The sequence below is a fragment of the Miscanthus floridulus genome, chromosome 12, assembly GCF_019320115.1.
Source record: "Miscanthus floridulus cultivar M001 chromosome 12, ASM1932011v1, whole genome shotgun sequence".
In the NCBI taxonomy this organism is placed as follows: Eukaryota; Viridiplantae; Streptophyta; class Magnoliopsida; order Poales; family Poaceae; genus Miscanthus; species Miscanthus floridulus.
The window spans coordinates 64,805,129-64,817,335 of record NC_089591.1 but is presented as its reverse complement, the minus strand read 5'-3'; the positions used below and the strand labels follow the sequence as shown (position 1 = coordinate 64,817,335).

At 49.9% G+C, this 12,207-nt stretch overlaps 1 protein-coding gene across 1 annotated transcript; it reads left to right on the top strand.

Annotated features, from left to right (window-relative positions):
- Positions 1-1,302: 1,302 nt before the first annotated feature.
- On the top strand, positions 1,303-3,609 carry LOC136496852 (lysine histidine transporter-like 8). Its single transcript, XM_066492617.1, has 5 exons — positions 1,303-1,797; positions 1,911-2,047; positions 2,188-2,615; positions 2,720-2,851; positions 2,947-3,609. Exons 1-5 carry the CDS (start codon positions 1,406-1,408, stop codon positions 3,439-3,441), a joined length of 1,584 nt encoding a protein of 527 aa, XP_066348714.1. The 5' UTR covers positions 1,303-1,405; the 3' UTR covers positions 3,442-3,609.
- The last annotated feature ends 8,598 nt before the right edge of the window (positions 3,610-12,207 follow it).

Here is a 12,207-nt window from a genome sequence, read left to right as displayed (position 1 = left end):
CCTGCGACCAAAGGGAATATTTGTCCCCTTGTCCATGCCCCAGACTATGGAGGAACGCTTTCTTCATTGGACTCGGGCCCCCTTTTAATCGACATGTGTGGACGATATATTCAAACTACGATTCATATACTAGCTAGTAGTAGTTGTTAGGATGTGATCTTTGTAAACGTTTTTCTTTAGACCATGGTTTTCATTAGTTGACGCAGGGGCACAAACACGCGTCGCATTTCTTCTTACCTTCCTAGTACCTGCCATTTGATTTGTTTTTTGTTTTTTTTATTAAAAAAATGGGTATCTGCCATTTGACAATGACTGGTCACAAGAGAGCTACTAGTTCCGCGGTTGTCGCATTCACATTTGACGTGGAACTTGACGTCTCTGATCGTCGGATCATGCACATGCGCGCGATTAGCCGAGACGAGGACCGCGGAAATCCAGCGCGGGACCGATCGAATCGTTGACGTTCGGTGCTCCGATCGATACCAGAGGTGCCAAGCCCACATCGATCCGCCGGCAGGCCGGCCGGGCGCGCTTCGTCCAACCGTTCGTGCACTGACGCCGACACCATCACGCTTCACGCATCTGGTAGCCTGCATGCGTGTCCCGCGGATGCTTGCCATCTTGGCGCCTTGACAAACTTGACTTCCCCCGTTACCGAGACAACAAGGCGACAGCGACGCCAGTGCCATCGATCCAACTCCACGATTCTGATGATTCTCGACGATCGTATGTACTGTACTGTACACCGTTACCAAGTGCTGCCGTGTTGGTGCACACACAGCATTCGTTTGGCAAAACTGAAAAAGAATAGGCGCGCATCAAACGAACCTGCATAGAGATCAGAACCAGTGCGTCCACGGACCACGGAGCAGGGACCACGTACGACATGGATCCACCGTGCTGCACCAGTCGCTAGCGCACCGAAACTTAGCAGTGTCGGTGCTGCTGCAGGCTAGGACCATCGGCTTGCGAAGCCGAATTTACCTATCACCAGAGCCTGTCAACCGGCATGTGTTTTGACCTGCCGAAGTCGTACCAACCCCACAGAACCGGCATGTGTTTTTAGTTCGTTAAACCGGAGCTATATAATACGACGTGCAGGAGGACCTGTGTGTGTGACCGCCCCGTCCCCGAGTCAAACTTTCTTGCACGGCTCGCTCGCTGGCGGCAGGGCCAGGGCACGCACGACGTCCACACCAACGCCGTGTGGCTTACCAAGTCACCAGTTCACCAACCCCTGTGCATGATCGAGTTGGGGGGAAACCACCTATAAATCTCGCGTCCCGCAACCCGCTCCGGTCGGGACCAACCAACCCAAGTGCCCAACCACAAGTCCAAACACCGACAGGTGCGCGGGCAGCAGAGCGCGCGGGCGCGTGCAGCGGGCAGCGGGCAGCCGGCCACCATGTCGTCGTCCAGCAAGCAGGACGCGATCAGCGAGGTGCAGTCGGCGCCGCCGACGCCGCGCCCGCCGGTGTCGACCCCGCCGTCGCAGATACAGTCTCCGCGGGCGCCCAGCGGCGGCCGGTCGCCGCTGCACGCCATGGCGTCTCCGCTGCGCGCCATGGCGTCGCCCCTACGCGCCATGGCGACGCCGCTCGCCAGCCCCGTCAGGAAGGCGGTGGCGGGCGTCAAGGCGGTCGGCAACATCACGCGGCTCGCGGACCCGCGCGACGCCTGGCTGCCCATCACCGAGTCCCGGAGCGGCAACGCCTATTACGCCGCGTTCCACAACCTCAGCTCCGGCATCGGCTTCCAGGCGCTCGTGCTCCCCACGGCCTTCGCCTCCCTCGGATGGTGCGTGGCGCGTCCATGTTTCTGCTGGAGTACTCTTTGTGCTGTGCGTACATGTTTGTTCGTTGCTCCCGGTGGCTCAGATAGGACGTGCTGTTGTTTGGTTCTTGCTGCAGGACGTGGGCGATCATCTGCCTGACCCTGGCGTTCGGGTGGCAGCTCTACACGCTGTGGCTGCTCGTCAGGCTCCACGAGCCTGTCGCGGGCGCCACCCGGTACAGCCGATACATGCACCTCGCCAACACCGTTTTCGGTGCGTTTCCCTAAATCACGCCGGTTCTTTCTTTCTTTCTTCTGTCTTTGCGTACGGCAAGGTTCAGGCGTCAGCGTGAATCAACATGCATGGCTGCCCGTTTTCTGTCGTGTGCTTATGTCCTTATGTCCTATCCTCAGGCGATAAATGGGCGAAGATCCTGGCGCTGCTCCCGGTGCTGTACCTGTCGGCGGGGATCTGCACGGCGCTCATCATCGTCGGCGGCGGAAGCATGAAGAGTCTGTTCAGCATCGCGTGCGGCGAGTCGTGCCTGGCGCGCAACCTCACCACCGTGGAGTGGTACCTCGTCTTCGTCTGCGCGGCCGTGCTGCTGTCCCAGCTCCCCAACCTCAACTCCATCGCCGGCGTGTCTCTGGTGGGCGCCACCGCCGCCGTCGCCTACTGCACCATGATCTGGACCGTGTCCGTGGCCAAGGGCAGGGTGGCCGGCGTGTCCTACGACCCCGTGAAGGCCCACAACGACGTGGACGCCGCCCTTGGCATCCTCAACGGCCTCGGAATCATTGCCTTCGCTTTCAGGGGCCACAATGTCGTACTGGAGATCCAGGCAAGTCAAGAAAATATATTACTATCTTTCCCACTGCTGCAGTACCGCACGATGGATGACAAATGGTGGAAAAAAAAAGGTCACTGAGTGTGTTTGCTTTGCAGGGCACGATGCCGTCGACTCTGAAACACCCTTCTCATGTGCCCATGTGGAAGGGCGTTAAGGTAGCATACGCCATCATCGCGCTCTGCCTGTACCCCATCGCCATCGGTGGCTTCTGGGCTTATGGCAACCAGGTGTGTACCAGCTGATACGCACGGGCTTCGGCCCACATCGACAGTTGTTGTCAGTGACTGATTTTTGCAAGCTCCCGTTCGTTGCACGCATGCAGATACCTTCCGGTGGCATCCTGAGCGCCCTGTACAAGTTCCACAGCCGGGACGTGTCCAGGCTAGTGCTGGGGACCACCACGCTGCTGGTGATCATCAACTGCCTGACCACGTTCCAGATCTACGCCATGCCGGTGTACGACAACATGGAGGCCGGGTACGTGCACAAGAAGAACCGGCCGTGCCCCTGGTGGATGCGCTCTGGCTTCCGCGCCTTGTTCGGCGCCACCAACTTCCTCATCGCCGTCGCGCTGCCGTTCCTGTCGCAGCTCGCCGGCCTCCTCGGGGGGATCTCACTGCCGGTCACCCTGGCGTACCCGTGCTTCATGTGGGTGGCGATCAAGAAGCCCCGGAAGGGCACCGCGACGTGGAACGTCAACTGGGCGCTGGGAATCCTCGGCATGGGCATAAGCGTTGTCCTCATAGTTGGAAACCTCTGGGGTCTCGTGGAGACAGGCTTGCGGGTGAAGTTCTTCAAGCCTGACGATATGCAGTGAAAAAGATGCACATTTGTACGTCCATCAGTTGGACTCGTAATGCAATGTGCTTTTATATATGTTGATTTCTTCGTCAGGAATGTATAATGTTCTGTGCCTTGACAATTTGCTAGAAGCAAAGTCGAGTTAAGGTACTCGTGGCCGTTCCTCGTGCCATTGCCCATTGCACACCAATTATTCTTTCTTTATTTATTTGTTATAGTATACATTTTTTTTAGGGGAAAATTCAACTTCCATTACCCAAACAGAGCTGAATCTTCAGCAAGTACACAGATGATGTTTGCCGGCAAAGAGGCCAAAACATGGTCCTCATCCGGATCACACACACTGCCTAGCGCAGCAAGCTCATGGGCTACTTTGTTACAAGAACGCGGGCAATGTTGAACATGCCAGGAAATGAAATTGAAATCTAACAAGCTACGAAGTTCAGCAACCAAATTGGTTACAGCGCTGAGGTCAAAAGCATCAGAGTAGACTGCTTGCACAACCTCGACTGCATCCGTCTCGATGATGACATGCCCTACACCTGCATCAGCCGCCGCCTGGGTACCATGAATGATGGCGATCAGCTCACCATGAAGAGCGCTCATCAAAGCTTCCACCCTTCCACGTTGTGCAGAAACGACGTCGCCATCCGCATCACGCAGAACGCAGCCCCATCCACCATTCCCAGACTGAGGGTCATATGCGCCATCGCAATTAACTTTGATATAGTCCTGCTCAGGGCGTTCCCATCTTCTCGCCACACGGAGTCTCGCCTTTAGTTGGCTTATTCTGTCCCATTTTACTTTTTTTTTAGATTGAGAAACTTCTGTAGGTTTGAGCTAAGGGAACAGACAGGCGCAACAACAAATGCCTCCACCTGTGCTAATTACAACTGACGTTACATTGCGGAATCAAACAGAACACACCGATTATCCACTGGTACCCATCTCTTATCGGCAAACGAAAGGGAAACCCGGGACGTCCGGACGCAGTGTCCTCGTTCGGACTCCCGTGCCTACTGCCTGCCCCTATAGGCAAAGGACAACGTATCATGTGCAAATTAACTAACCTATATAAACTTAAAAACTATTAATTAAGATCGCTAGATGTTGATCTAATAAATGGAGTAATAGGTGAGATTTTTTAGTGCTTAAGCCGTCAACCCGCCATCCTTTTTTTTTGCGCTTAAGCTCTCTCACCTCATCTATTAGATCAGCATCCAGTGATCCTGATTGGTATTTTCTAAGTTTGCATAGGTTAGTTGGTTTACACATGATATGTTGCTATAGATAAAACATGCCTGACTTTCTCTCTGCATGCGCTAGAAAAGAGCGTAGGTGATGTATTTTTCTAGATGCATACGACCAACGAAAGGGACGCGTGCACCGTGCCTCCGGCTCCCACTTTGCTTGGGCGGGCCCCACAGCGCATGCATGCATCTTCCGCTCGTCGGTGAAGAGACCGTGACGCATAAGAGAGGGGTGAATTAGACAACTTAAAAATTCTAACTCTAAACTATGGTCTCTTTTTCTAACCTTAGCAAAATCTATGCAAAAGATAAACTATCTAAATGTGCAACTACGGTATTGCTAGTATGTTGATATCTCTATCATAAAAGGTGTAATACAATCAATGTAAATGCGGAAGCTAAAAAGCAAGGTAGAGATATGCAAACTCCCGTCGACAACTTCGGTATTTTTACCGAGGTATCGAGAAGCGCGCAAGCTTCCCCCTAGTTCTCGTTGGAGCCCCTCGCAAGGAATCCCTCGCAAGGGCCAAGCTCCCGGTCGGGTAACTCTGTGGATAGCCTCGGGCCTTCCCCACGCGCAAGTGGGTCTCCGATGTGCCTTCCGGCAAGCCTCTCCCGGATGCTCCCCGCCGTCTTCACTATCAAGCTTCCGGCCGAAACGCCGCGGATCTTGTTCTCTCCGGTACACGGTGGCGGCCACACCACAAACGCGGCTGGTGTGATCTCGCAAGACTACAAGCCCTCCGATGTACAACAATGGTGCGCGCAAGCACCGAGTGGTAAGAGGTATGCAAACCTCGCTAAACACTAGGCCTAAACCTAGAGCAAGCGCATAAACGGTGGTCTAATTAACCTAAGCACTTTGCAAAGCACCTATGCTAATCACCTAATGAATCACTAAGCACTATGCAAGTAGAGACCACTAAAATGGTGTATCAACACCCTTGGTATGTTTCCTCAGCTCCACTCAACTCATTTGGTCGGTTGGGGTTGTATTTATAAGCCCCACTGAGAAAGTACCCGTTGGGGACGAAATCTCGCTTTTCTGCTACTGATCGGACGCTGATCACGTCTTGACCGGACGCATCCGGTCGTCCCGACCGTTGGAGCCACGATTAACTGATCGAACGCTGCCAACGGCCGGTCACATGCCACCGGACGCGTTCGGTCGCATTTTTGCCGCTCTAAAACCTCTCTGTACTCGACCGGACTCTGCTGTCCTGCATCCGGTCAATTTGCCGCCAACGTCCGGTCACGCCTGTTGCCGAGCCTCTTGATCGGAGCGTCCGGTCACTTTCCTCCAGCGTCCGGTCACTTCAGTGAGCTCGTTTATTCGCGATCTTGCGTACGGCTTGGTTCCTATCTTTATGCTTGGACTTTGCTTGATATCTTGGGTCTTCTCTTGTGCTTCTAAGGTCTTGCTTATGGTGTTGTTCATCGGATCATCACGTTGTCTTCGTCCAAGTCACATCTTGCACCTTATTGAACTACAAAACAATCACTTGCAAATTCATTAGTCCAATTTGGTTGTGTTGGTCATCAAAGATCAAAATCCAAAGTAAATGGGCCAAGGATCCATTTTTCTTACAATCTCCTATTTTTAGTGATTGATGACAACACGACCAAACCAAGCAAATAATAAAAATTTTGGAATTAAAAACTATCTACTTGCTAGGATGCAATGCAAGGGGCAAGATTATATGATGCTAAAAGATACTACTTGTAAGAGTAAAAGATACTAAATAAAAACTTATCTTGCCGTTGCAAATATCCCCATGTGGCATTATGGATTTGAGCCTTGCTTCCTACAAATTCTCCCCATTACATAGGCAATCCACAATCCACTATCTTCCCTTTCTTGGACTTGTAAGACTAAAAGATACTACATAAAAACTTATCTTGCCCTTGCAAATGTCCCCATGTGGCATTATGGATTTAAGCCTAGCTTCCTACAAATTGTTCCCATTACATAGGCAATCCACAATCCACTATCCTCCCTTTCTCGGATCATTACCACTTGTAAATTATTAATGCTTGCTTTTGTTTCTCTAAATTCTCCTTCTTTGGAATCAAACACCAAAAAGGAAGACATTAGTAGCACAAGGGAGGGTCAAACTTTGTGAACCTTTATGTGTAGAGTGGAATAGGTCACAAAATTTGACTCTCAGATTATATAGATTAAGCTCCCCCTAAATATATGCATACATATGGTAGAAAGCAAGGCATATGCATATTTGGCAAATTATTGCTCAAGGAAATTTAATCTATATAATTTATCAAGAAATCATATAACTATCAAAATGAAATCAACATAATGATATCGGTTTAGAAATACCACATGTGGAAACCAATTTGATTTCTACCACTGGCAATAGGTGATGGATATTTGAAGTATGATGCTTAACTCCGAGGACTCCATTTTCCTTGCAATGAGACTACTACACACATGATAAGCTTGAAAAGGTGTTAGTCTCAAAGCATCCAACTTGTAGAGTAACCTTCCCCTAAATTTGTGCACACAAGTGTGGGATACTTGTATTAGTCATGCACATTGATTTTAGAATCAATGACACCACTTGAAAGATGACATCTCATGAATGTGAGAATCATTTTCAAAGATGGTATTCGGGAGAAATTATCTACAATTTGGACTTTGGCACATATTAGATGTACAATCAAAAGACAAGATATGTGCCGTGCTTCTAAATAATTTTAAACCATGTAGGTTTGCTCCAAGGGTTAAGAATGAAACCGAGCTGTGGCAGAACCGCCTAATCTAATGCCTCATAGGAGTGCTTGTCTTCTATTAGACACTAAGCACTTGAGGGAGAACACTAAATTACTCGGTTCCGTCGGGCACACCCTAGGGGAGAACCCGAAAATCCACATTTTTGCCATCAGAATCACAAATGAGGGAATAAAGCTTACATCATTCTTAATCATTTCTTACATCACTTTTAATACAACATCAGAGTATAATATTTATTAATATAACAGCGGAATGAAATCATATTATCAGAGTTATGAATAATTTAATTGAACAACGGGATTTAAACATGTGAACAGAGTTACAGTGGAAATAAACATCTATTAATGACATGATGAAGTATTGATATATACACTACGACACAGATTATGAAACTTTCATTTATAAAAGCATTTGGTGAGAGTTATAAATAGCAACTACGATTGCAGCGTAAAGGAAATCCTCTCTGAGCCCACCAGGAGGAATCCACACACAAAGATCAGCTTTGACATCCACCTGTCACCTACAATAGGGGGAATAAAACCTTGAGTACTAAATTATACTCAGCAAGACTTACCCGACAGGAGAAAAGAAAAGACTCCAAGGATATGCAAGGCTATTTGGCTTGTGGGTTTATTGCATTTGCAGGAAGCATTACTAAGCGTGCGTCCTTATATTTAATTTTTATTAATAGCCGTATTGGTTCATTAACTAACCATTCTATGTAAGCACATGTGCTACTTTCAAGCAGGTGGTAAGCAATCATATTTCTTTTTTCCGTCTTCCATCTTTTATCTTCAGTTCTTACTACGGTGCTAGACCGTAGACAAGCCGTACCGGATTTCCTAGCGATTCGCGAATCAATGCCCCCAGCTGGGTACCTCAAAAACACACGCCCCACTTGTACCCCAGGCACAAGCAGGACCAACCCATCACTCTCCTATCCCGGGTGTCTAGGTCCCCGTCCAAACTGGGACTCCAAGCCCCCGCCCCTGAGTCCCGGACTTAGTGCGGTGCAAGGACCTCCTCCACCAAAAAGAAACCCTAACAGTCGGTCCAAAAAGAGCCGGATCCACGACAAGAGAGCAACAAGTCTTCCAAGCGCCCATACACAAGTATGTGCTTGGGATAATAAGTCTATGACCTGCCTAGAGTCTTATGCAACGAACGGTCCTTAATCGACCAGACAGGGAAAGCAGTGTAACCAAGCTATGCCCCGTGTCCACGGCGACACAACCTCTTACACCCACCAATACTCAAACCATATCCCTACCCAGTCACCATCTTCCTTTCCACCATTTTATATTTTTCAAGTGATAATAATACAGTAATATATTTCCTATCTCTCGCGAGTGACAGGCAATCACTCGACTTCTACTGGAGACCTGTAGCATAGCAATCTACACGATCCTGTCATACTAGTAAGACTCATAGGATAAAGATATATATGCAAGTGGGTTTCATTCAACTCCTTAAAACTTAATGCACAAATATAATTTAAACTGCAGAGGAGTAGGGGTTATGCATCGGGGCTTACCTGGGTAAGATATATTAAAAAGTTAGTATCTGCATCTTCAGATCATCCACCAGTAACTGAATAGCAAGCCCATGGCATCATTTCCCGGAGAGAATGCCATTACACCATCCTTCGATCGATCCATTGATCCATCATCGTACCTATATGATATGCATTGATGCAAATGCATAGATGTAAATAATCAACGATGGCCGAAATGCTTAGAAATCCGATCACGTCCCACAAGCTAACGAGATAGCTCTAATGCTGGTCTACGTATCCATGTTGTCGAATAAAGCGTTATTTTCCAACAATTATTTTAGTTATATGAACCCAAGTTGTTTCTTTATTTTATCCTATCGAATTAGTCTTTATTCACAATGGGACATCGTTTTCTATCTAGCAACTAATTATTCCGGAGCTACAAAAATTACAGTGAGCAGCTAATGATATTAGTAATTTACTATAAAATTTTTAGAGTTAATACTATCACCGATTTATCACGGAAATTCCTACAAGTTCTCCTTTTAACCATATTAAGCATGTTAAAATAATTAGGGCAACCTAAAAAGCATACCAAACCTATGTGAACAAAATACATTACTCGGTAGACCATGATTTTAGAAACTCGATGAAACTGATTTGGCATTTTTATAATTTTTCTACTATTTATTTTGAATTTCCAAGCACGTAGCCGGTTATTAAAATTGCAAAACACTAGGAAAAGAAAGCTAAAACTCCTTGGGCCCGAAACGGCCTAGCTCGGCCAGGCCCAGCGAGCAAGCAGCCCAGGTGGGCAGCACCAGCTGACCCGGTAGTGCGGCCCGTGGTCGGCCAGAGGGCGCACAGGCGGCCCAGGAGTGGCACGGGGCAGCGGCCCAGCAGGCACCAGGCCGGCCCAGGCGCAGGCAGTGGCCCGAACAGCCCAGGTGCGCAGTGGCGTGACCCAGCAAGCTCAGTAGCCAGCAACAGGCCGACCCAGCGCCTGGCTTTTCCCGAACTGGCCATCGATTATGCAAAAACATCCCTACGTTTACCTCTATTCCACTCAAGGTCCACATGCACTATTTAGTTGAGTCATGTATTTTGCAGTAAACACCCTGCATATTTCTATTTCTTGGATTTCTCACCTTCACGTCATCCACCAAAAACAGAGCTCATCACCGAAGTAGGGGAACCGGTCGGCGGCGGAAAAAATCGGCCGCGGGGCAGCGGTGGCCCGGCCGGGTACGCAGGCACCGGCGACGTGGCTCTCCACGTGCTGGGCGGGGTGTTGCGGCTTCGGCCATGGAGGCGCCGATGACGCCCGCCTGGGGCTGCGCCGGTGGAGGAGCATGGTTGCGGTCCAGCACGGAAAGGCAGGGGCAGTGCATGCTTGCTCGCGGGGACGGCCAGCACCGGCGGGGTGAGGCGCGAGGCGAGGTGCTGTGGACCTCGGTGCAAGGAGGTGCATGGAAGAAGGCAGCTGGGCATGGGCGCATGGGAGAGCAGAGGGGACGCGTGGGTGCAGCGGCTCTAGCGTCGGGCCACGGCGGTGCGCAGGCGGGGTGCGGGTCACGGTGGCTGTGACGCCGGGGCACGCAAGGGGGGAACAGAGGGGGCGCGGAGCCATGCACGGGCACAAGCGCTGCGGTGGTGTGCGCTAGAAGCAGCCACAACGGCACGGAGGAGACCGGGGAGGCGAGGTGCAAGCGCCTAGGCTCAGGGTCCTGACGCGCACCCGGCTAGGCGATGCCGTGGAGGCGGAGCCCACAGCGACAGCAGCAGCAGGGTGAGCCTGGTGGACGGCATCGGGGTGGCCACTATAGGGCAATGCGGCCCAGGCGTGCATGGCTGAGCAGTGGTGGCACGTGACTGGCGGCGGCTCGAGATGCGCGGCAGTGGCGTCCCAACGAAGAAGCAGAGTTGGGGAAAAAAAGAGGCGAGTCAGAGCTATGGCTGGGGTTCCAGCGTGGGCCACGGGGACTCGCATGCGCGGGCGCACACTCGATGGCCGGCGACCAAGGCGCTGCCTCCACGGTTGCTCGGTAGAGAGAGGGAGCGGACGGAGGCAAGAGCAACGCGCGCGAGAGAGAGCGAGGAGGAGGAGCGCTCACGAGGAGGGGAAAGGCGGCTACGGCAGACTGGAGCTGGGAGGGTAGTGCTACGGCATAGATGCCGAGGAACCGTGGGTCCAGCGTGGGACCTGGGGCGTGGGCGCACGGTTGGAACCGAGGAGGGGGCGGAGCTTCGGCCTTGAGCAAGGGGAAGAGCGGGGGAGGAAGAAGAGGACGTCGGTACACATGGTCGTGATGGTGCCGTGACTAAGTCTGGGAAGGAGGCAGAGAGGGGAAACAGCCGGATGAATGAAGACAACGCTGTGAAATAGGGACTTTGGCAAGCAACGGGGAGAAGAAGGACGGCGCTGCAGCAAGGTCGGCCAACTTTCATTAAAACAAGAACAGCGCGACGAAATTGACACGAGTTGACTCGGAAACAGGACCACGTGCTTCTGACTCAGGCACTCTTATATATATATCGTTGTAACAACACTTTGCTTTGGAGCACGTTCATCCATTGTAACTTTTATAATGGTTTACTAATTTACACAAATTGCAACGTCTAGGCACAGGAAAATTTTAGCAAGCTCAAATTTAAATTTGATTCAAAAGCTATATATGTATATATCGTTCTATTTATTAATGGATTCTATTTTATTTATAAAGGTTGCTTTTCACACTTAATCTAACAGAACAAACCGACCGCTAGAATCGTCGTTCGACATTCCTAGATATCTCTACGCACTGAGTAATTTGACTTGGCTGTTGATTTGAGTCCACGAAACTAAGTCACACAAGCTTCTCTTATCGCTTCACGTATGTTTTAAATCAAAAATTCGAGAAACTCGTTTCGAAGTTTTACTTAGACCTAAATCATGGCGCTAAATAGGATCATAACACCAGGGTGTTACACGAGCAAGCCTACCATAAGATATACCTAGTGTATGCATGACAAAAGATATAAGCATGCAAATGTAAATATAGGCATGAAAAATAACTAGATGCTCAAAGATATCAATTTGTAAGAATACCACTTGTAGAAAATGCAAATTGATACTACTTGAAGAAAATTAAATCTAGTTACCTAACATGAGAAGGGGAATTTGGGTCCATAGTATTCATTAACCCACTTGGCAATAATCTTATCCATCATGATGCACCCCATAAAATACACCATACTTTGCCAAGTCTCCAAAATCCCCGAAGTCCATTGGACTTCTCACTTCTCTTT

Bases quoted from the DNA above. Each gene is read 5' to 3' on its own strand.
- LOC136496852 (XM_066492617.1), top strand. From the start codon at position 1,406: ATGTCGTCGTCCAGCAAGCAGGACGCGATCAGCGAGGTGCAGTCGGCG. The intron at 1,798-1,910 runs GTGCGTGGCGCG...TTCTTGCTGCAG, and splicing joins GCCTTCGCCTCCCTCGGATG to GACGTGGGCGATCATCTGCC. The intron at 2,048-2,187 runs GTGCGTTTCCCT...TCCTATCCTCAG, and splicing joins CCTCGCCAACACCGTTTTCG to GCGATAAATGGGCGAAGATC.